This window comes from Anopheles moucheti, chromosome 3 (assembly GCF_943734755.1).
Source record: "Anopheles moucheti chromosome 3, idAnoMoucSN_F20_07, whole genome shotgun sequence".
Taxonomy (NCBI): Eukaryota; Metazoa; Arthropoda; class Insecta; order Diptera; family Culicidae; genus Anopheles; species Anopheles moucheti.
In genome coordinates, this window is record NC_069141.1 from 34,419,411 (window position 1) to 34,441,986 (window position 22,576).

Sequence of the window (22,576 nt, forward strand, 5' to 3'; positions counted from 1 at the left end):
TGTGTTTTCCTTGCCCGGTCCCGAGGTTAATTTTCCTCCGCACACACACACATCCCTACTGTGCGCGCACTGCGACCCATTTCATGACCGGCAAAAGCTCCCCTGACAGTGACGGTCCAGCGGTGCTGGGTCCGACATAACGTCGTGCCTGCGATGATGGTAGCGTCGACACGTGTGTATGTGGGCAGAAGAATGAAACCGAGTTTGGCTTACTGTCCCGCAAGTGATAAATTTTTGATGAAATTGGAAATAGAACGGTTTTCTCTTGCCCTCCCTGGTAGCAACGGTTCACCGAAATCATCTCCAGCCTAATAGGCTTGTGGCGTCGTGCGCAGGGATTGGAAAGGATACTTGGTCTAATTTAATTACGTGTGTCCTTAATTAGCAGCAGCAGCAACCGGAGGAGTGCGCTGTTAACAATTCGTCACTTTGCCGTTAACTTTGACCACCGTCTAGCCTACCAGGTTGCAACAGGCGTCCATTCCTCGAGTACGGCCGAAAGTGTTGTGAGTGTGCGGAGGACCTTTTTGTTGCTCGCTTTTTACTGTCAACGTCCCAACGCCCAAACGCCCAACTTTTGTTCACCGAATGAAGAGCCCCTATTTAGCGATTCGTCAATGGTGAAATTGGATGTGGGAGGTCGTCAGTTCCAGTTCCAGCGTACATGGTGCATGGTACATTATAACTATTCCCATTCCCTGACCTTCTGGCACTTCCCACTCGTTATACGTGGGGCTATGAGCAATATTAAGCGAATCGAGATTAGTGCCACCGCTTCCCGCGTGGATGTTCGTTTGGTCGACAGAAATTACGACTATGGCCGTTACCCGTTGGTGTTACGCACAAATCCATTTTTCTTTCACACCAATTATTAGCTATCAGTCGAAATAATTTTTGGACCCACTTCCACACGAATCTCAAAAATTCTTCAAGATAGGGCCGAGTTCCACGCATCGAATATTCTAGCAAATTATTGGCCTTTCATGAATTTTCTAACCACCATCGATTTTTCTTATAATCTATTGTTAAAGTAAACATATAAAACACACATCCTATTCAACGGCTTTATTAACTCTCCCAGAATTAGAAATTGTTCCTCCGTATACTAAATGAAGCTTATAATACTGCTCCTAATATGGTAATAAAGCGATTTTTCTGAACACGTTCTGGTTTAAAAAAAAAAGATAGAACATTAAAATGTCTTACAAACAACGAGAAGAAAAACATACATCCTTCTCCGAAGGACACGCCAAAAAAGGACACCCCGTTCTATAACCCATCCTGTGAGCCACTTTGTTGCTGTGTGTGCGTTCTCTACCGCCCCGTTTAAAACCTCACCGCAGGTTTACCGCAAAACTTTTCAACATTAATCTTGTGGCAGAAGATTTGATTTCGCCACCGGAACATCATCCTCGGTCCGGTTAGAAGGATGGAGATCTTTTTTTTTCCTTCCCTTGGTTTTGCTATTTACCCGGTTCCACCGTGCACGAAGAACATGTTCTCTCTTTGCCCGGCCCGATCCGGAACCGGAGCGAGACTTGCAAATCCCGTCCCGTCATCTAGCGGGAGAACATTTCACCCCTGGTGATAATCTGTATGGCTCCATCGACCCACTACAAACTGCAGGCTCGCGATTATTACAAACGTTGCGGTCGTAGAACAATCTCGCCATGACAGAACACACCTTCCCCGGGTTGCCGGTTGCCGGTGGAAGAACAAGCGAAAGAAAAACGGTTGCTCGAGTCCTTCGCCCAACCTACACCATTATGCGGAATAATGTTGAGCTTCAGCTCAGGGCTGAGCATCCTCTCCCGGCCCATTTGGTCCCCCAGGATGGTCGCCCAACCCAACTGCCTCGGCGTTCTATAAGGTCGGCGGTCGACACGGACGTTCTCGGCCCGGCATGTCTTCAAATTAATCTTGAAATAAAAATAGATTGCGGACTAAATTGGTCCGGAAGTGTTTTATAATCTGTGGGGCCTACCTTTCGTCAGGATTGTGCCACAACTACCGTCCCCATCGCGAGAGGATCGCATTGGCGCATTTGTCGTTTGGCTCGGGGTGCAAAAGAAAATGCCGCACGTGCGGGGTTTGGGGAACATTTTATCACGCCTTGTTCTTTGCCAGAGATTCTTCACGTAATTTGCTGCGATAAAATATACATATTATCCTTTAATTTATTTGCGTTTCTGCCATTTCTAATACTCTCATTTTCTTTCCAGGTGAACGTCGTTGAAGAAAGGCAACACGCATGGAAAAGACATCCACAATTAAGTAAAAACCAAACGAAAAAACAAAAACACACACATAACGGAGATAAAACATTTAAACGTTACTACACAACCGATCGCGATGCGTTCCGATCTTTCCGACGATAAGCACGGTGTGCAGTTGGCCGCGGCCGAAATAGCAGAATCATCCGACACGAGCGGATTCTACGAGCTGGCCTCGAACGGTTCCACGAACGGTATCATCCATGGAAGTGGACACCATTCGCATCATCATCATCAGCAGCAGCAGCAGCATCACCACCACCATCAGCAGCACCATCAGCACCATTCGCAGCATCATCCGCACCATCACCAGCAGCAGCAGCAGCACCATCATCCTGCCCATGGCCAGCATCAGCAGGAGCTGCAGCAGGATAAGAATGCAAACCTGCTGCAAAGTGAATCCCTAACGACCCATCCGACCGGTGGCATTACCCTGAGGGCTACCTCGCGACCGAAAAGGGCCACCAGACGCATGCAAATGGTGAGAGTGTTGTTATCGATTTACCCTGACCTACTGATGGTGGTTTAACGCGCACAGAAAAAAAAACCCGAAAATAACAGATGCTGTCCCAGCGTTGTTAGCGCAAGCTTTTATTTTTGGTTGATTCAGGTTTTAGGAAACTTTACCACCAAGAGGGGCCATATTTTTTTTAAAATACCATACCAGAAAAGAGGATTTTTCATCATGTTACTTTACTGACACATGGTTCTATCTTGTAAAACTAACCAGCTTTACACCGTTTGTTTAATATTACTTTCTCACACTGCTCGTTCCTGTCTGCGTGAACTTCCGATCCGGTGCGCTCGCAAAACACCCGCCCAAAGCATGATGGGGTTTTTATTTTGCGATAAAAATAAGCTGATAGTCCACACTTTTTACGACTCTAATTACTGAAATCGATATCGCTCCACAAAAGTACCATCGGCACACCGAAGATGTGCAGCACTGTGTGCTACTGCGGGTGGTTCGGGTTTGCAGGAACGGAACAACCCACGGTGCCACCAGGTGGGCGAAGGTGGACGAAATTTGAGCGCATCCGCGAATGCGAAAATTCAATCAACTCCCCTACCCGAAGGAATCGCAAAGCACACAGGCACATTGTGTGGAGAACTCGACGCCGCTCGACTGCCGAAAGGGCGACAAAATGTATTTTTTTTTCTCTCCCCCCTCACACCACCGGTTGACCGGTATCGTGTTCCGGTGTGGCGGATATTAAACGGTTTGTTTACTCTGTCATAATGATAATCGTGCCTTGAATCCGGTTCACGAATATTGGCATCCGTGGGGCACGGGTTTCGGACACGCCACTGCTGCACACCTGGACTGGCCACAGCAAGCAATGGATGTTTTAGTACGTCGAGGACTCACCTGCATCCGCGTTCGTGGCCTGTTGTAATGGCGACTTTGCCTTACCGTACGCGATCCTTTGCAACAACCGTCGTGGAACGATGAAAGGTGGTGGTGGTTTGATGGTTTCGGTTTGCCACAAAATTCCATCGCCTTCCGGAGCGCAGGCTTTCGAAAGTGAAAGTCGTAAATGATTAGAAGCCTAAAACGAAAGCCAAAAAGAAAGTGAAAACGAAATGAATTTTTGGGTGGCGGATTGTAATCGTGTACAGTTTATGATGCTATTACGGCACGAGAACGATCTGCCGCAATCGATCATGCGTGGTATGCGATGGGAGAGTGAACCAGGCAGTAAGTAGAAAGCCTACGCAAAAGAGGGATGACAAATTGAACACGAATTAAACAGGCTATTATTAATTGATGCAATAAATTTATCCTGCCCCTACAATCGCTTCGTGGTTTTAGTCTTCTGCAGGAGTCTTCTCACGGTCGAGCAGCACCGTTGTCTGCCATTTTATTTCCCGGCATTCCTGGTGGTGCACTGCATATCTCTACTTGGACCTTTTATTTCGCCTCTTAAACACGAATCCTAAAAAGATTTAACGGGCTGGGTTGTTCGGTGTCATTCTCATGACATGATTACCAACCCCTATCGGAGCCTGGCTAGTCAGATAGCAGTGCGTTCATCATGCAAGCTCGTGCTCGTGGAGTTCGTCATTGTAGCGACTCCTCCATAGTTATTCTAGACATATTCTTTTGCATCGGATCAACAACTTCAAGAGGTTGGTACGAATAGGATTTTAGACCGGTTCTGTTGTGTGAAGACGGGCACCACTACCAATACACTATTGGACCACCCCTTCGGTTCTAGACATACTGGACCAAAAATTCTTCTAAGCATCTTTCTCTCGAATGATCTCCAACCTTCATTTTCTGAGTCGTGGACGATCCTCTCTTTCACTAGCGCTCGCGATCGAAGAGTAGACAAGCTGGCCCACCTCCTTGGCGCTTGAGAATAGTCAGGGCCCTGACAGTTTTCCAACCAATAAATACCAATATTATTACCTGAAAAATAAGGGACCATTATTAGAAGATTATAATTCCACAGGGCGCACCCACACCAAACTGCATTCACGATAAGTTTGTTCATTTTTTGTTTTGAAATGAACCGTCCCCCTTTGCAGGAAGCTACAATCGACCCGGACATGACGGACTCCAGCTCGCAAAGTGACGATACAAGCTGTGGCAGCAGTCGCACCGGCAGCCGGGGCAGTAACGGTGGCCGCTCCGGCCAGGGGGCGGCTGGTAATGGGAGCAGCAGCAGTAGTGCAGCCCGCCGTCGCAAAGGTGCGATGAACGCGAAGGAAAGGAATTTACGGCGCCTGGAGTCGAATGAACGCGAACGAATGCGAATGCACAGCTTAAACGATGCGTTTCAGGTGAGATTTGCCAACTCGGTCGGTATTTGCTGCCGCAGTTCGTCTATTATTTCTCTTTATCCCCCTTCAGACTCGAATGTCATGTCCTTGAGAAAGAGTGCCCGTTCTTCTTCAACTTTTCCTAACTGGTGCCTTTGTTTTGTGATTCGGTTTTTGTTTTTCATGTTCGTCAACTTACTGGGTAAAACATCGATTGCAATTGGATATGCTTCGGAACTCGTCCAATCGGTGTGCTCGGCTCGAACCCCGTACTTGAACCCCCGCCGCCGCTTGCGCCGGTGCAACCGTAATGGCTTTGTTTGTCCAGTCGCTGCGGGAAGTGATTCCGCACGTCAAAAAGGAAAGACGCCTGTCGAAGATCGAGACACTCACGCTGGCGAAGAATTATATCACCGCGTTAACTGACGTTATCATCGTGATGCGTGGTGAGGGTGAGGCAGCGGCTGCCGCCAACGGTACCCTACCGCACCTCGGCACCACCGCCAACCTGCCGATTGCCGACGTCGGCACGGTGGCCACGTTAGCGATGCAGACCAATTGTCTCACGGCGATACAGGCTAAAGCGCAGCCGGAAGTTGTGGGTCCATGTCATGCAACCGATGTGGATCCTATTTCTTCCTCGCTCGACATAATCTCCGCAACCGTCGGCACGGCACTCGACTGCCACGACCGTGTCATCCTGCAGCATCATCTCACACTTCCTCCCCATCAGCAGCAGCAGCAGCAGCAACAGCATCATCATCATCAGCAGGTGGTGCAGGACGGCAGCAGCAGTAGCAACAGCAGTAATGGCAGCACCACCACCAGCAGCAATGACAGCAGCAGCAGCAGCAGCAACAACACCACCGGCAGCAACAATAACGGTAGCAACGCCAGCATAAGCAACACCACCGGCAGTATCATAGACGTGTCCGTCGTGACGACAGCGAATGGTCACCATCAACACCACGGTAGCATAAACAACAATCACCTTAATACCCACCATTTCAATAACAATAGCGCCAGCAGTATAGATATCGAAAACAGCTTCTACGAGGATCCATTTCAAATGATGTAATCCCCATTCGAGAACCGAACCGAAGGTGGGCCATCATTCCTGCCGAACCCACACAAGAAAAAGGGCATTCCAACCTTAAGTCTGCAAATGTCCAGGAAATGTGCATTTTTTTACTTAGTTTTTTTGGTAGCACACGGCAAACATTCTGCCAGCAGAAAGGAAAAGAATTAAAGAATGTTCAGCGCAAAGGAACACCGGACAAGAATCACTTGCACAGCGCACGACGCCTGCTATTGTTTTGCGTAATCTTTGCTAGAAATCTACCGTCAAGATTTCCCAAAAAGACCGGGAGAAGTGGAAACAAAATGGCAGGTAAAAATATTTTGGGTGATGATTTACTGTAAGCTTCGTTACAAACAATCTCGATCCGGATCCGGCTGTACAATGCCGAAAGGTGGTACAATAATGTTGTACGTCCTTTCTCTGTCGCTCTAGGACAGTAAGTCTCTAACCACTAACTGGACAAAGAGTTCTATATTTACTTAGACTAAACAATAACAAAAACTCCATTTGTTGTGTATGGTTATGGACACTTTCTCACAGCAGAGCTCACAGCCCACTTTAATTGGTATTTTTTTTCATATTTAGAATACTAGAACAAAAACTCCGACCTACTACGATTGGTTGGTTTTGTCGTGATTTAAATTTATGTCCCAGTGATCCTATTTCTTGCACCACCAGGAGGACAGTACGACTGAGAACGGTCTGCTTTTGAAATCTCTTGACTTATACCTGATGCACGTATCCACTTTCCAAGGGATCCGTTGTCCTCGAACCTTATTCTTCAAACCACACCGCGCTCTGTTGTACACCTTCTTCGTTAGATGACCAACACCCTTTGCTCGTTGGCCTCCACCACTCCAATGTAGGCCACTCGGCTAAGGTAATGTTTAGTGCTGAAGGTTGGAGCTACACATCCGTACAAAGTGAACGGGGACAACACCGCAAGATTGTTCCACGACCGCTGTGTGCATTCTGCTTAAGGACTGATTTTTGTTTTATTTATTCGCTCTCAGTTTTGTCCGGTTGGTGATTTATTAGTATTCCACGTGCGGACTCAAATTCTACGCCCTCCCCCGTTTCGTAAGGGCCCGAGCTGGGCAGTGCAGTCGTCCTTGAGTTCTGTTACAACAATCAGCTACTGTAAATGGTGAATTCTTTTCATTTTCTCATATTAAGAATGGCCATATGGAGAGCGTGACCGGGAAAACAGCATTGGGCATGATGCGAGGCGTGTAATGCCTCCCACGTGGTATGGTATCATTTTGATGGTTTTTACTCAGCGGTACGGAACACAGTGGATGTTTTAGTGCTCTACATTTCGTCTAATCTCGCCACACACCGTGGGGACACTTAGGCTCATCATTGTTTTGCACAGAGAACAGAAAAGAATGCGTCATACGGTTGCAGCACAATAAGACGATTGCAGTGTGTGTACAGTCTGAATAATGGATTTCAGGTAAGCTATTGTACTGGATGGTGCTGTTAATGGGCAGGATTTTTGGGATGGTCCCCAAAATTCATGAGGTTGTGTCCTACGCTCAAAGCAAACAATATCCACCGCATTTGAGTAATAATAATCTGACACATCCAAGAACGAGCGATCTCCCTCTGTGGACAACATTCCAAAAAAAAATCCAGTAAACATTTTCTTGATTAAAAATGCGTTTCTAACTAGTCTCTAAATCCTTTATCCTCAAACCATTGTACAACTTTTTTGCTTTTCAAACATACAATGATTTCAAAAACTCGCCCTCGAAAACATACTAAAATAGATATTGCCCTGCCACGTACCTGTACTTGCACGTGCTTTCCGTTGAGATGTATTATGTCTAAATGTATTTCGAATCTTTTCGACCCCCGGAAAATTCAGTCCCGAACTTTTTCTAAAGCTTTTGAAATCCAATTACCATTCCATCGCTACGGCGGGCGGACAACACACCACACACCGTCGTATTGGGATCGGGTGCTTCGTGAGAAAATGGACTCCAATTTTTTGGGAAACGTCTCTTTATGTGAGCCATTCCAGTAAAGACAAAAAAACATGCCTCACTAAAAAACAAAGTCGCTAAACGAATCAACGAGTTTTAGGCCGGTATAGAACCCGCGATTCGCGAAGATGTTCTTCCTGTACACTCGATGTCCTTTCGTCCTTCGCCAAATTGAACTTTCTCGCTTAAGATGAAGCTCTGGTTGGGCAGTTAGTGGGTTGAACAGAAGGAAAAACGTGTCACATCGGTGCGGGAAAGGCATGAGCCCTCGAACGACCCTCGCTCGCTGCCTGGGCGCGGTATGCCGTCTCGTTATCGTTCGTCTCCGAATAAACGTATCTTCGTCAAAGGCGACAGATAATACATTTATCGAATTTTTTACCCTTACTACCATCTGCGTCTATTGCGCACCGTTCGCCTACAGCTCTATAACGCTACCGATCTACATCTAACTCATCCGGATAGGTTGGGATGATCCATTCTTATCATTCATTCTTGTCTGCGTCTCACCTGCCAATGCGTGTATATGGGCACTTCATGGTTCCTTTTCCAAATAGGCTTCATCTTGTCCTTTCGTGCAGTTCCCTCGTTCCGTTCTTCTCAGCCAACCTTCGTCAGCGGTCTCTCAAGCTTGCTGTACACAAGGACTTTAACGATGACCTTGGAGTGGCATAATGGGTAGCAATAGGACACCAGGAAAATGGCAAAGGTAGCTGTGTAAAATAAGTAAGTTTGAATATTACAAACAAAATTTTGTTTCACAATTTTCCAACAAACACCCGCGTCTGACTCCTCTCCCAAAGCCCGAAGCGGAGTGATTCTATTGCGAAAGAATTCAGAGCAGTAAAACGATTTAGAATGTAGCGGAAAAGTTCGCCAACCAGCATCTCGTCATCGTCAAATCGTTATCTCCAATGACAACCTATAGGTGTGCGTGTGTGTGTGTGTATGTGTGTGTGTCACGTCCTATCTATTCACCCTTGCCATCTCGAACCATTCACAATGCTATCAAGCAATTCGAACTAATTTTATTCTAGCCCAATCGAATAGGATAATTTGACAAACCGTGCCCCGCCCGACCCGGTGGGGGTTGTTTGGTACGATTGAAGAAAGAATCTGAATCCATCAATCATAATTTCGTGTTTTTCTCTCTACCCTACCTGTGGAGTTGGCTGTTGTCGAAGCGTGAAGGATGAGGCGTCTCCATCGGGACGGCGTAAGAAACTTCTGGCCGTGGTGGTTAATACAGGCTAGAATTTTACTGCACTCGTAGCCGATTTAAATGACACCGAATTCGTGTGAAATTTTAAGTGGCAAACAAGATGAAAATGATGTAAAAATATATCAAATATATCTACTCTGCCTGGGGAGCTGGCTGTTGCCAAAGCGTGAAGGATGAGGCGTCTCCATCGGGACGGCGTAACAAACTTTTGACCGTGGCGAGTACAGGCTAGAATTTTATCGCACCCGCACCGTTTGCCGTGAAGTGGCAAACATGATAAAAATGGTTTAAAAATATATCAAATAATTGATATTCTAAAAATGGAATAAAATACCAAGGGTTCTTCGGTGCACCGATTCGCGTTATCCTTCCAACACCAACCATAAATTCCATCCTGTCTGTTCTCAGCCCTGCAAGGGCATTCCTTGCTTTACCTTGCTTTCACCGTCGTTGTGTTATTATGTTTTATTATCCCGACAATCTTTCCTTTTAACGGCAATCAAGCGACAATCATTCTTGGCGCTCAATTATTGCACATTTGCCACACGATTCTCGATTCCCACACCCCATTGGAATCCTCGATCCTCATACGTGCGTGTTCAAGTGCGGGCCACGCGTCGCTAAAACCATCTCCTTTGCCACATGTTGCTTCACAATCGGCCTAAGCATACCGTTGTTTGTTGACGAAAGGCGCCCAAGAAGATAAATACGTATTTATGTTCATCTAATTCTATCAACCGATTCTTCGTTCACACATACGCGCCTCGATGGCGTGTGTGTGCTCGCTAACTTCTTGACAGTGTGCAGACACTGTCACCCCCGAAAGTATCGCGCCCCGTCCCCCTTGGGTGGGTGGTGGGTTTTAGTGAGGGAGAGGGAGAAGCAAAAAAAAACAAAGCGAGCGGTTCTTCAACCCCCGGGGTCGATTCGGTACAACGGTTCAATCTGTTTCGCGTGGTTCGGTGCGCGGGCGTGGGAGATCCTTCCAGGAATTCGCATCTCCCTCGTATCGAATCACTCCATTGTACCGACGCCTGGGAGGGGGAGAAAAAAAAGGGAATCCTTTAAGGAACCGTTTATAATAACATTACACGCAGATTTACGCATCTACAAAAGAGACCCAATATCTCCCGGGCACTCGCACACACACACGCCCTGTGAAGGTGTGGAACACCATGAACAAAACAAAAAAAATGTGTATGTGCCACCATAAGGGACACTTTTTTTTCACCCTTCGGTATTACTTGAGTTCCGATAACCTCAATACAGCCAATAGGGAATCGAAAAGGCGGTGGGGGGGGGGGGGAGGTGACAAAAAACTTTAAAACACTCCACGTTTTGGTGGCCCCAAAAAAAATACACAAGCTGCTTGAAGTGGTAGATGATGTATACACAAAGGAAGAAAGAGACCACCATTCGTGGGGCGGGATGTGCCTGTTCTCTGTGGGAAGAATTCACAAGCAAAGGCGACATTGGCCACACACACACACCGAGCCGCCTGTTTTCGTTCCACGTTTCGGTCACCATTTGTTTCACCCTTTTGTCCCTATCATTCATCACCGAAGTGCCATAACGGAAGAAGAACGAGGGAGTAAAATATGCTCCTCCTGCCTTCCACACGCTTCTCCCTCCGATGGTCTGCCGGTTTGGACGATTTATCAGGATTTTCGTCAGTTCAATGCGTCAACGAATTTGTTATTCCATTTCTTGGGGTTTTTTTGTGTTGCTTGCTTGCTTGTTCCATTCAAACATTTTCCGCTGGAGCTGAGAGGCTGTACGCCGGCGTTGTCAAACCCTTTTACGATTTTTTTTTCTTCTCCCGATTCTAGCGTGTGGGCAGGACGGTAAGTAATAACTTCAGACAAGGATGTTTGCGGCCACACTTTGCGCTAACATGTTGCTCTTTGCTTCGAGTTCGAGTGCTGCTTTTTGCAAATGCAGGATTCTACACCAAGACATCACGTACTCTTCAGTTTCAACGCCACACAAACGCTCGTCAGACCGATGGTCTGCTGACGACGTAAGGACCGCGCGCCGTTCGCGTGTGTTCCGTTCCGTCTCGCGTTTTTTTCCCCCCAGTGTGAGTGTGTGTCCTTCGCGACGAGTGTCGTGCGCTTACGCCAATGATTGCTGGGCGGATATAGCGGAAAGATATTTATGTTAATCAAATTTGACATACCGATTTCCTGGAATCAACCACGCACTTCCGCCGTGCCAATCCCTATGGCAAACAGTGTCAACAGTTCGGTTGGATGGTACGGCTAAGGTCGATGGCAGGACCGTGCAAAAGGGGCAGTAAGGGAACTGACAATGCTTTCAAAATACAGAAAGGGGAAAGATCTTAGTCACCCAACTTGTCTCCGAGATTCCATTCCAACATCGCGAAACGAAGAGACAGGAAGAGTTTGTTTGTTTATCCAGGGAAAGGCTTGTTTTTCCGATGATCTATCTGGGTGGATGGGTTGTTTTAGTTTCAAGGGGATTATCCGTTCTTTAAATAGTAACCTAGAACCGCCAACCTCCTGATGGCTTTCCTATGGGGTAATTATTACTGGTATCAAGATGTTTCTGGCACAGTCGAACGAAAACGCGTGTCGTCGTATCATTGGAACAGAATTGGCAGAAATCGGGAGTTGAAAAATAATCTTTAAATAATTTTATTAATAAAGGTTCCTGCAAATCGAGTATAAGATTCGACTACCTTGTGGTACCCACTTTTTTAACAATGTTTTAGATTTTTTTAATGAAGCAGGTAAGGTTTTTCAAAAATTTTACCCACTAAACTACCATGCGATAGAAAAGGAAGATATGGCAAAAGTTGTTATCAAACTGTGCTCACCCTGTATAGAAACCTGGGACATAGTTCGGTCAGTGACCGTATGGAATTCTCCTCATAGTATCCGTAAATGCAATAATATTTTCCTTGTTCAAACGATAATCGCTAAGGAATGTAACGCATGAAACCGCATGTAGTGACAACACGGTACGTCTGCCAACATCCGGTACGGTACAGAGGAACACCTACAGGATTTAATGGAGCTGCATAATGCAATTATTCACTTCGTTTTACAGTACCTTACAATCAGTGTTCAACAGTGCGATAAAACCCGTTCTTCCGCGACGCTAAAGGTTTGCGAGATTGTTTTCCACCCCCGGCAGTACTGAGGAGGATCCCTTAACGAGACGATTTGCCACTGAAGAACGCCATAACCGTTTTGTCCATTATTATCATCATCACCCGATTGGTTCAATATTGTTAAAGAAAGTGGCACAAAACAGTGCCGTTAAAAGTTGACTTGTTGATTTGTCCACCGATTCTGTCAACTAATTGCTGTCCGGTTGTTTTCGAGCTTCCGGCAATAACATTGCTGTGCTGTTCAGTCGAGCATTTAAGTTACCACACACTGATGGGCGGAATGTGGAGCGATTGCATGGACAGTGAGACAATTTAAAATTTGTGTAAATAAAGTAGAAGCTTTAAATGTTAATTAATTAATTCATTTAGATAATAACTTACTGCTCTATGCGTTTCGGGAGATGAATAAACACGGAGGAAAGGTAAAGATACCAACGCTAATAAAAAAACCCAAATTTAGTAAATGAAGATAATAGTAAAAAATAACAACAACGACTTCAAATCACATGGCCATGGCTCTTTGCAGCTCAGGTTTGGTACCGTCCGTTACTCACACGGAGAAAGAGAAAGCAGAATATTAAACAAAAAAGGCGTTAATTAATACATTCTAGAGCATTCATAGAGAACGATTCGTGACAGGAAACCAACACGATGCTGTGCAAATAAATAATTAAACGCTAAGAGCTACCAGCTGCTAGAAACTTAATTGTTGTTTGTTGAAATTTAATTCTAGCTTTATGTTTAGTATTGACACCCCTAGAACATTCAGGCATTGAGCTTAGATGAAGTTTAAGTTACGATTTAGATTGTAAACCAGTACTAAACTTTATAACCAATACCTACATTCCCGCAAGGTAACGCAAGCTGTCCAAAACAATATGTAAATAGTTAAAGAGATAAAATATGCAAAATAATTAACACACACACACACATCTAAGAGACGAAACAATGCTAGATGGTACCAAACACAAATAAGTACAAATGGATACAATGACAAATTTGAAAACTGAATGCCAAATTATGCTATTTCTAAACATGCTAACGTTGATAGCAAATGCGTCGAGTTTACAAACCAGATAAGTTACAACCAAGAAGGAAATTAAAATACGGCAAAGCTACAATAATGAACAAAGGCAAAGGTAAAAAGAGTGCGAAACTTGCTTAAGAAAGAGTTGATTATTTTTAAGATCGTTATTACTTTCGTGTATGTAAATTTCTTGCATTAACAGCTTGCCTGCTGCAGCCATGCGTATCTTGGCGAAACTAAATGTGTGTTACAGTACGTTCCGGAACTAGCAGAAATGTGCCAACAACCGCCAGCTTGCAATGCAGGTGTTAATATTTTAGTAAGTAAAACATGCGTAGAACAGTGATGAATGTTTGTCTTGAAAAAAAATCATCAAAGAAACAAAATTCCAGAGTCTAGCAAGATGCATCATCCAAACGGGAGAAGGCAACACTTTGGAGGAAAACGTTTTTTGGCTTGTAAATCCACGTCCTTCCATAAGAGCAGCTACCATTCACATTCGTTAACTATTAAGCCAATTTGGTGTATGGAAAGTGTTTCATCACACGGTAGTGTAAGCTTTGTTATTAGTAGTAAATGTACATTCAGCTTACTATCTGATAAGAAACACTGACTCGCTTTTAAATCATGCAACCGCTACGATTGTGCATTAGTAGCATGTAGTTTATAAGCCATTACAATTATAAGAAACATTAGAATGAACGCAAAACGAAATACATTTCTTGCCTCCTCCTCCTTATAAACAATTAACTAATTTTAATCTCCACTGTGACACAATTCTGCCCCAAACTGTCGTTTCAGCTTGCCGCAATATCGCTCACATATATAATGCCCCCTTCCATCCACACGCTTTCCTTCCATACGAATGTGCATATGTGTGTGAAACAGCAAAATAATGCATCTAACTTTAGTTTCCACGTCTAGCATCTCCAGTCTTACGGCTAAACAAATCCTAATCTGTGTATTTAGTGAATGTTTGTAGAACGAAAATGATCAAAATATGGCTACAAAAATAAGCAAACTCTAGATGCGCCACCGTAAGTGTGCGTTGTGAAAATAAAACCACATTGAAAATGTTTAACCTTGTGCTCTGTGTTTTTGTGTGTTGATGGAGGAATTCTAACCGAAGGTTCTTTTCATTGTCTCTGGGAAAATTACACCTCCTTAAAGCAAATAAATTAATGTTCTCAATTCTCATCTGTATCGCAATGTTTGATTCATTGAAATATTATTTTCGTATAAAATTATGGATATATGTATTGAACACATTAATATGAAATCAGTTACACACACCACCGCAACGACTTCACTCTTCTACTCCCTCAAAACCATCTATTTTAAAGCTGATTTTGCGGCAATCCATCGTACGCAGATTTACGACGGCAATACTTTGACTTTCCGAGAACGATGGCACACAAATGAGCCGCGTCTTCTGACCATTTGCACCCGTCCACATTTCCGTCATAAATTTACCTACATTCCCTGCGAAGTACACGTGCGGACATTCATCGATGATGAAGGGATCCTTTTGATAGTATGGATAGCACGGCAGCGTATCTGGCGCGGTTGGAACTATGTGACTCCAGCGCAGCGTTGCCTTTAACGCTTCCAGCGGACAATCAATCTTGGAGTAACGCATCACATCGAGCACATTCTGTCCGGACGTTCCGATAACGTACCGATCGGCTAGCTCAAAGGCATACGGATTCGATACACCCTTGAACGAGCTGAACTGAACCGACCGCGGAAACAGACAGTGGTGCATCGCTTGTTGCGGTAGCATATGATTGGCCGGATCGAACTCTCCTGGCATCAGATCGACCGGGACCGATTGGGCGAGATTGTGTATTAATGAGTCGACGGACTTGACCGCTCCAAGGAGTGCATCCGTTTCGGTTGTCACTTTCGAGTGTAGATGATTCTTAGGTTTGGCGCTCGCTTTAACCGAATTGCCAGCGATAATAATACGAACAATACTGGCCGCTTCCCAATCTTGTCCCTCGACGAGCTGTTCCAGATTGCCAAATACCCACTGCTGCAGCAATTCCAACGAAGGAGAAAAATCGTTTGCGGCCGTCTAAACTTCCAAGTGATGTTAGTGTCAAATCTGAACCAATGTTGATGCGAATAAAGTTACCTGATTTAATCCGGACATCAGAACAAGCAACGGGGAGCTTTCCAAAGGTTTCAGTTCTTTCTGAGGGCCTCCTTGATAGAAAATGTGATCCTCCACGAAAAATCGACCATCACTTTCCTCGTACCCTAAAACCGGAATGCATTCGATTAAGATTTTGAATCAATATGTAAAATAAAATCAGTCTTGGTTATTTTTAACACGGTCAAAGCAAAAATTACAAAGCAAACAATAAAAGTTGTACGAAACTTAACCTATGTTATAACCAATAACACAATTATTAAATCATTTGATCGCAATATGTACATAAAAATGGGTGCTTTTGGGTGAAGGAAATCATAAACGAATAATAATATAAAACCAGATAAAACCATGCGGATGATTATAATATAATATAACGATCATTTTGGTTTGTAACCACACACAGGTGAGAATCAGTGAAGCTAGACTTTTCATTCACTTACTGTCTTGGCCTTGCGGTGGGGAACGATTCAGAGAGGACATTTGTTTCAATGGTTTCGATTGCATAGAACGAGTAGAACAAGACATTAACATTCGATCCGTAGTTTCAATCGATATTTAAGTCTTCTGTTCAGATTTTCTTCCACAGATAGGATATGATCAAACTTACCCATAACTGCACACACCACCCCCGTTACGATTGCGTGTACGTCTATTTTGCCCACAAGCTTGATACGCTGCAGAGCATCTTCCAAAATCAGTATATCATTATCGTCCGTGTAGTGTGAGCGTGGCGGCTGTGGAGCCAACTGATTTTCCTCGGATATTTCACGCAAAATGCTCGGCTTCAGTTCCTGAAAGTGAGCGAAAGGGAGGCTGTTAATGATGTTCGATCCATTTGAAATTTGTGCCCTACCTGATGCTTAAACAGTGTACCAATGATGACACATTTCTCAGGACAATCTTCACGCAGATCAGCCAATCTTCTGATCGGCATATCGGTGCCCCATTTTTTCTGCACACTGTCTTCCAACAGCTTCAGCATTTCCTCCAAACGGGACGCATAAATGAAAGCGAACTGTTTTGAGAAATCTTTCTTTACGAAATGGAAACTTTCCGATCTGTACGTGTAGGGTACTGTTAACCGCTCGAATGTACTCCCAGTCGGCGGGTTGGAAAAGTTTTTATCCTCGGGAAACAACATGATTCTGGTGGCCGTGTTTTTAGCGCGTTTCTTCTCGGTGTCCTACGTATCGGGTGATGAAGATGCTACGCGAAACCAAACCAAAACATTTTTGCCGCCTACTTTGACGTTGCTGAGACGAAAACTGACAGCACAGGGTGGATTGTTGGAAAATACAAAATGCCCCAAAAATTCCTCTTTACGATTTTACGGGGCAGAATTCCGGTGAATTCCTCCTTTGTGAAGATATTTTAATGTCCCCGGAATGATTTATGACGAAATATAAGTGCTAAAATGTATCGTTGTTTGCACATCAATGACATCACAGAAGCCCATATGCATTCTCCACCATTGAAATGGAATGATCCCCCAGTTTCGAGATAGCATCCAAAGGAGTAATGTCAATCTGCCGGCTGCAAACTCGTGCATCGTCCATTCTTAGTACGTCGATCCGCTTGTTTAGTTCTGCAATTGCGAAAAGTATGGATAAACACGAAGTCGTCCCGGACGTGGTACCGGTTGCACCGACCGAAGTGGCCAAGGTAACGTACCCGAGCGGTGCGGTCGTGAGCGAAGGAAACGTTCTCACCCCAACCCAGGTAAAGGACGTACCGAAGGTGGAGTGGAATGTGGAAAGTGGCGCCATGTACACGCTCTGCATGACCGATCCGGATGCACCGAGCCGCAAGGAACCGACGTACCGCGAATGGCACCACTGGCTGGTAGGAAACATTCCCGGAGCCGACGTCGCGCAGGGAGAAACGCTGTCGGCGTACGTTGGATCGGGTCCACCACAGGGCACCGGTCTCCACCGTTACGTGTTTCTGGTGTACAAACAAAATGGCAAACTAACCTTCGACGAGCCACGGCTGACCAACACTAGTGCGGACAATCGTGGTGGATTTGCCATCCGCAAGTTTGCCGAGAAGTACAAGCTGGGCAACCCGGTTGCTGGAAACCTGTATCAGGCCGAATATGACGATTATGTGCCGCTACTGTACAAGCAGCTGGGTGCATAAAATGGGCTAAATTGGCTTAATTGAAGCGAAGCAGCCTTCGAAACATTGTACCGTATTGCACTTATTATATGCTTGTTGAAAATCATTTCCACGCAAGCGATAGAAGTTGCTAGAAGCAAAACCTGAATTCTGGAAGAAAAAAAGCAAAAAGAATAAAAATAAACACCACTGATAAACCCCCCATCCACGGTGCAAAAAGTCCCGAAGTTGTGTCATAATAGGGAGATAAAACAGACGTAATGATGTTGCTCACCAATTCAGCGTAGAAAGAAACGAATGTAGCTGGAATGAAGTATTTATTTGTAACGATTCTTGTTCGAGGGACAGTTAAGATGCACATTAAAAACTGCATTAAACAATGCTAAGAGACAAGAGAAAATACTTTTTGCCAGGCGTTCCATCGCGTCCGCATTTAAAGCTTCAGTCCCTGCATGGACCGTGTAAGTGTATCGATGTCCCAAATAACCAGTTGGCCATCTAGTCCGGAGGTGCTTACACGCTGCACATTGCCCTTCTCACCACTGTACACGCACACGCTTGTGATCGCATTCTGGTGAATCGATTCCAGGTTGGTGTCGGAGTTCTCTGTGCGCAGATTACGATCAAGCGACTGGAAGATACGCATGGCCGAAATGCCACTCTGTTCCTTTTTCGTAGATTGATCCAGCTTGACGGCCAGCACAACTTTACCCCCATCGGCCACCGTGTAAATCAGCGGCACGCAGCTGTGTCCCGCCACCAAAATGGAATGGGGCGAGATCCACTCACAGCACAAAAACGGTAGATACTCCGTCTTCTGCTTGATGCCAACGTTCCCCCCATTTGCCATGCCGATGTTGATCGCACTATCGTGACCTACCCAGCAGATCCGATTGCCATCGGCCGAGAAGCTAACGCTGTGCACCCAACCGCCACCACTGCTCGAGTTCTTAAACTCGGCCAGTATCTGGCCGAGCGGTTTCTTCGGTCCCCAGGCCGTCGGTTCCGGATGCTGTTCGATGTCCTTGATGAAGGCGGAAAATACGCGCACCTTGTAGTCGGTGGAACCAGCCACCAGCAGCATATTGTTCGGGTGCCAGTCGAGCGACGTCACCGTCGAGCGGATCGGCTTTTTAATGTGCTTCGAAACCCACCAATCGTTCTCGGACTCGAAGTAGCACACCGAGATCAGTCGGGCACCCGATCCGACGGCAAACTTGTTCTCCAACGGTGACCAACGCACGCAGGTGGCCGCTCGGTTAATGCGTAACAGCACCAAGGTCGGTTTCCACTTTCCATCATCACCCTGCGTCCACACGTACGCATTCCGATCGACGGCACACGTTACGATGCGGTTCGTGTTGGGCGCCCAATCAATACCCATCACGCGCAGATCGTGCTGATTCAGCACGTCGGTAAGCTTCCATTCGGAACCCTCGCGCTTATAGATATGCACCTCGTTATTGTTGGGCGAGATAGCGATTTCTGTGGATGAGAAAAATGATTAATACGAAGGTGGTACGTGACTAAGCCCCAAGATACCCCCCGGACGGAATGGAACTTACGGGAACGATCCTTGTTCCAGGCATGGCAAGTGATTGGGTTAACCGTTCCACCAAACGTATGGCGTTCCGTCATGATACTTCAATAAATGCAGTTGAGATCGTACAATCAATCACGCCTAGTAGAAGGCAATAGACAAAACGAGGAAACGCCCTGCAGCACAGAGTTGGTTTATCGCACAGAACTGTTGCTTTTCTGTGTTCTGAAGCAAAAACTTCAATTGTAGAGTAAACTTTGAAACGAGGAAATTACACCGAGGATGGAAAAGATGATAAAATTCGCGGACTCTGGTCCGTCTACACGAATCTTATCCGTAAAAACCGGAGAAATCCAACAGGACAACCGCAGCGAATCCTACGCACGCACACTCGTATGAAAATGATTCACAGAAAAAAATGTACACGAATGTTTTGACAGCTGATGCTGTATGCTGTCACAATGCTGTGAGATGGCCGTGCTGCCAAACTAAACGCAAGAATCAATGTTGTTTTTCAAACTGCTTTTATTTTCATTTGCTGTGCAGTTATCAGACATTGCAATCAACCAATTAGCACTATTTTCAACAAATCGATCCACCCGCTTTAATGATCAAATGTACAAATTGAATACTGTATTCATCTGTGGTATTGTTTATTTGTTGTTCTTGTTGTCTTGACTGGTGCCAGCAACGGATTTCTGTTGTTATTGCCACTGCTGACAAGGCAAAAACGCTCGCATCGTCAAAGTTTACGTCCGCCGTACATATCCGTCCGTGTTGGAATTTATGCAATTGTCTAGTTTTTAGTTAATCTATCCACGGACCTATGTTTTTGGTTAATACTCCTCCTGTTTTCGACTGATAAGATTACGGCGAAGCCCCTGTATGACTCTACCTGATGTATGGTTCCTCTGTTCGGACAAGTGAAATCATAGCGCGAGTGAACTTTGAACCTGGGAACTGAACATTAATTTCACCGACTGTCTACCGATACGTGAGTTGCGAGCCGATCGACCTGGACTGTTGTTGTGCCTTATAGTTTCAAACATGTTTCGTGTTCCGAAAACCCAATGGGTAGCATCCTTGGCGAATGCTACACGGTGTCAATCTACCTCGACTCGACGAACAGCTGGCGATGAGTACCAGTATCTTCAACGTTCTAAGATACCGATGCTGCACTTTCAACCTTCCCTGCCACGATTGCCTATTCCGGAGCTGGATAAAACCTGTGCGCGTTATCTGGCCGCTCAACAGCCGTTGCTTGCACCGGATGCATTCGAGCGCACGAAGGAAGCGGTAAACCAGTTCGCCCAAGGAGATGGACCTAAGCTGCAGACATTGCTAAAGGAATTCGATGCAAAGAACAAACATACGAGCTACATCTCGGAGCCCTGGTTCGACATGTACCTTCGGGACCGTGTGCCACTGCCGCTGAACTACAACCCGCTGCTGATGATGAATCCGGATCCACGGCCAGCATTTAACGACCCGGTGTTGCGTACGACCAATCTGGTAATCAGCTCGTTGCGCTTCATGAAATCGCTGCGGGCCAAAACACTTGAGCCGGAAGTATTTCATCTGAATCCAGCTAAAAGTGATACGCACATGTTCCGCACGCTCACTTCGCTGATGCCGGCGATCATCTCCACGTACGTGGCGTACACGTTCAAGGCATTCCCCCTCGATATGAGCCAGTATCAGGGTCTGTTTGGTGGTACGCGTATTCCCGAGCTTGGTAAAGACCGAATTTATCGTAACGATTCCTCCCGTCACGTGCTTGTCCTACGTAAAGGAAACATGTATGCCGTGGATGTGCTGGATGCAGAAGGTGAGATCAAACAGGTGCTAAGTTGAATGTCTGATTATAGAATTCTTTCTTATGGCAAACCTTTTAGGCAATATCGAACAACCCGCTACACTATTAGCACGATTCGAGCGGATTATCAACGATACGAAACCTCCAGCGGCCGATCCGCTAGGACTGCTGACCACCGAAAATCGTGACACCTGGGCGACGGCTAGAACACATCTTGCCCAGTTGGGCAACAATGCCAAATCACTGGAACTGGTCGATTCAGCACTGTTTTGCCTCTGCCTGGACGATTCAACGATCAATCCTGACAATCCTATTCCAGCCATTCGTGAGTTCCTGTTCGGCGATGGCACGAACCGATGGTTCGACAAATCGTTTTCACTGATCGTTGCCAAAGATGGTACGGCGGGCATAAACTTCGAACATTCCTGGGGTGATGGTGTGGCCGTACTGCGTTACTTTCAGGAAATTTTCAAAGAAACTACAACGGCGCCCTTCGCAGATGTGGGACTGCAGGGTTCCGATAAGCAATCAGATGCTATCGTTCCGATCGAATTTACGTTCGATGATCGCGTGAAGGCTGCCATCCGAACGGCCGAAAACAACCACAATGCGGTCATCGACTCGCTGGATATGAACTACATGAAGTACGAAGGGATAAACAAGAGTGTCTGCAAAAAGCAGCGCATCAGTCCCGATTCGGTAATGCAGCTCGGTTTCCAGCTGGCAAATTACAAGCAGACAGGCACCTTTGTGGCCACCTACGAATCGTGCAGTACGGCCGCATTCCGCCATGGCCGCACGGAAACGATGCGACCGTGCACGCTCGCTACGAAAGCTTTTTGCGAGGAAATGGAAAGGCGCGATGGGGCGAAGAAGAAAAGTGTGGCCGAATTGCGCGACATGATGAATCAATGTTCTACTGCACATGGTCAGCTAACAAAAGATGCCGCAATGGGCCAGGGATTCGACAGGCATCTGTTCGGGTTGAAGCATACGGCTCAAAAAAATGGTCTCCCCCTGCCGGCACTTTACCAAGATCCCGCTTATGCGGCTATCAATCATAACATTCTGTCGACCAGTACACTTTCATCGCCGGCTCTCCTGGCCGGTGGGTTCGGACCGGTTGTAAAGGATGGTTATGGCATCGGGTATAACATACAGGATGGTTACTTGGGCAGTGTCGTTACGAGCTACAAGCCGCACCGTAATGGGCGTGAATTTGTCGATTGTCTTCGGGCAGCATACGAAGACATTAACAAAGTGCTGACCGCCACTGGTCCGTCTTCCAAAGAGAAATAATTGTAACAAGTTGGAGCTAGATTGCACATTGAAGCACTGATTTGTGTGTAAGCTAGCTAAAAGTTAAATACGATTGACATCGTTTGTTGAAAACTGGCTTTTGGGATAGTTGTAATATTTTCTAAATAAACAAATAATCTATCAAAAGTTTA

At 45.7% G+C, this 22,576-nt stretch overlaps 5 protein-coding genes across 6 annotated transcripts; 3 read left to right on the forward strand and 2 right to left on the reverse strand.

Moving 5' to 3' along the window:
* The first annotated feature begins 2,352 nt into the window (after window positions 1–2,352).
* On the forward strand, window positions 2,353–6,117 carry LOC128304816 (protein dimmed). The gene is made up of 3 exons (XM_053042053.1): window positions 2,353–2,754; window positions 4,806–5,060; window positions 5,368–6,117. Exons 1-3 carry the CDS (start codon window positions 2,353–2,355, stop codon window positions 6,115–6,117), a joined length of 1,407 nt encoding a protein of 468 aa, XP_052898013.1.
* An 8,620-nt stretch (window positions 6,118–14,737) lies between these two features.
* Window positions 14,738–16,823, reverse strand: LOC128303736 (DNA polymerase delta subunit 2). Of its 2 annotated transcripts, XM_053040792.1 has the most exons (5): window positions 16,505–16,823; window positions 16,259–16,442; window positions 16,092–16,100; window positions 15,631–15,755; window positions 14,738–15,570 (listed from the first exon to the last, which is right to left on the reverse strand). In XM_053040792.1, the coding sequence occupies exons 1-5, from the start codon at window positions 16,790–16,792 to the stop codon at window positions 14,800–14,802; spliced, it is 1,377 nt and encodes a 458-aa protein (XP_052896752.1). In that variant the 5' UTR covers window positions 16,793–16,823; the 3' UTR covers window positions 14,738–14,799. The 2 variants fall into 2 exon arrangements, with proteins under 2 accessions (XP_052896752.1, XP_052896751.1); XM_053040791.1 differs by lacking the exon at window positions 16,092–16,100.
* Window positions 16,824–17,136: 313 nt separating this feature from the next.
* On the forward strand, window positions 17,137–18,002 carry LOC128301681 (protein D2-like). The gene has a single exon (XM_053038271.1). It carries the CDS (start codon window positions 17,170–17,172, stop codon window positions 17,788–17,790), a length of 621 nt encoding a protein of 206 aa, XP_052894231.1. The 5' UTR covers window positions 17,137–17,169; the 3' UTR covers window positions 17,791–18,002.
* A 56-nt stretch (window positions 18,003–18,058) lies between these two features.
* On the reverse strand, window positions 18,059–19,704 carry LOC128301679 (actin-related protein 2/3 complex subunit 1A-B). Its single transcript, XM_053038269.1, has 2 exons — window positions 19,335–19,704; window positions 18,059–19,254 (listed from the first exon to the last, which is right to left on the reverse strand). Exons 1-2 carry the CDS (start codon window positions 19,405–19,407, stop codon window positions 18,203–18,205), a joined length of 1,125 nt encoding a protein of 374 aa, XP_052894229.1. The 5' UTR covers window positions 19,408–19,704; the 3' UTR covers window positions 18,059–18,202.
* Window positions 19,705–20,028: 324 nt separating this feature from the next.
* LOC128302115 (carnitine O-palmitoyltransferase 2, mitochondrial) lies at window positions 20,029–22,531 on the forward strand. Its single transcript, XM_053038852.1, has 2 exons — window positions 20,029–21,137; window positions 21,205–22,531. Exons 1-2 carry the CDS (start codon window positions 20,357–20,359, stop codon window positions 22,422–22,424), a joined length of 2,001 nt encoding a protein of 666 aa, XP_052894812.1. The 5' UTR covers window positions 20,029–20,356; the 3' UTR covers window positions 22,425–22,531.
* Window positions 22,532–22,576: the final 45 nt, after the last annotated feature.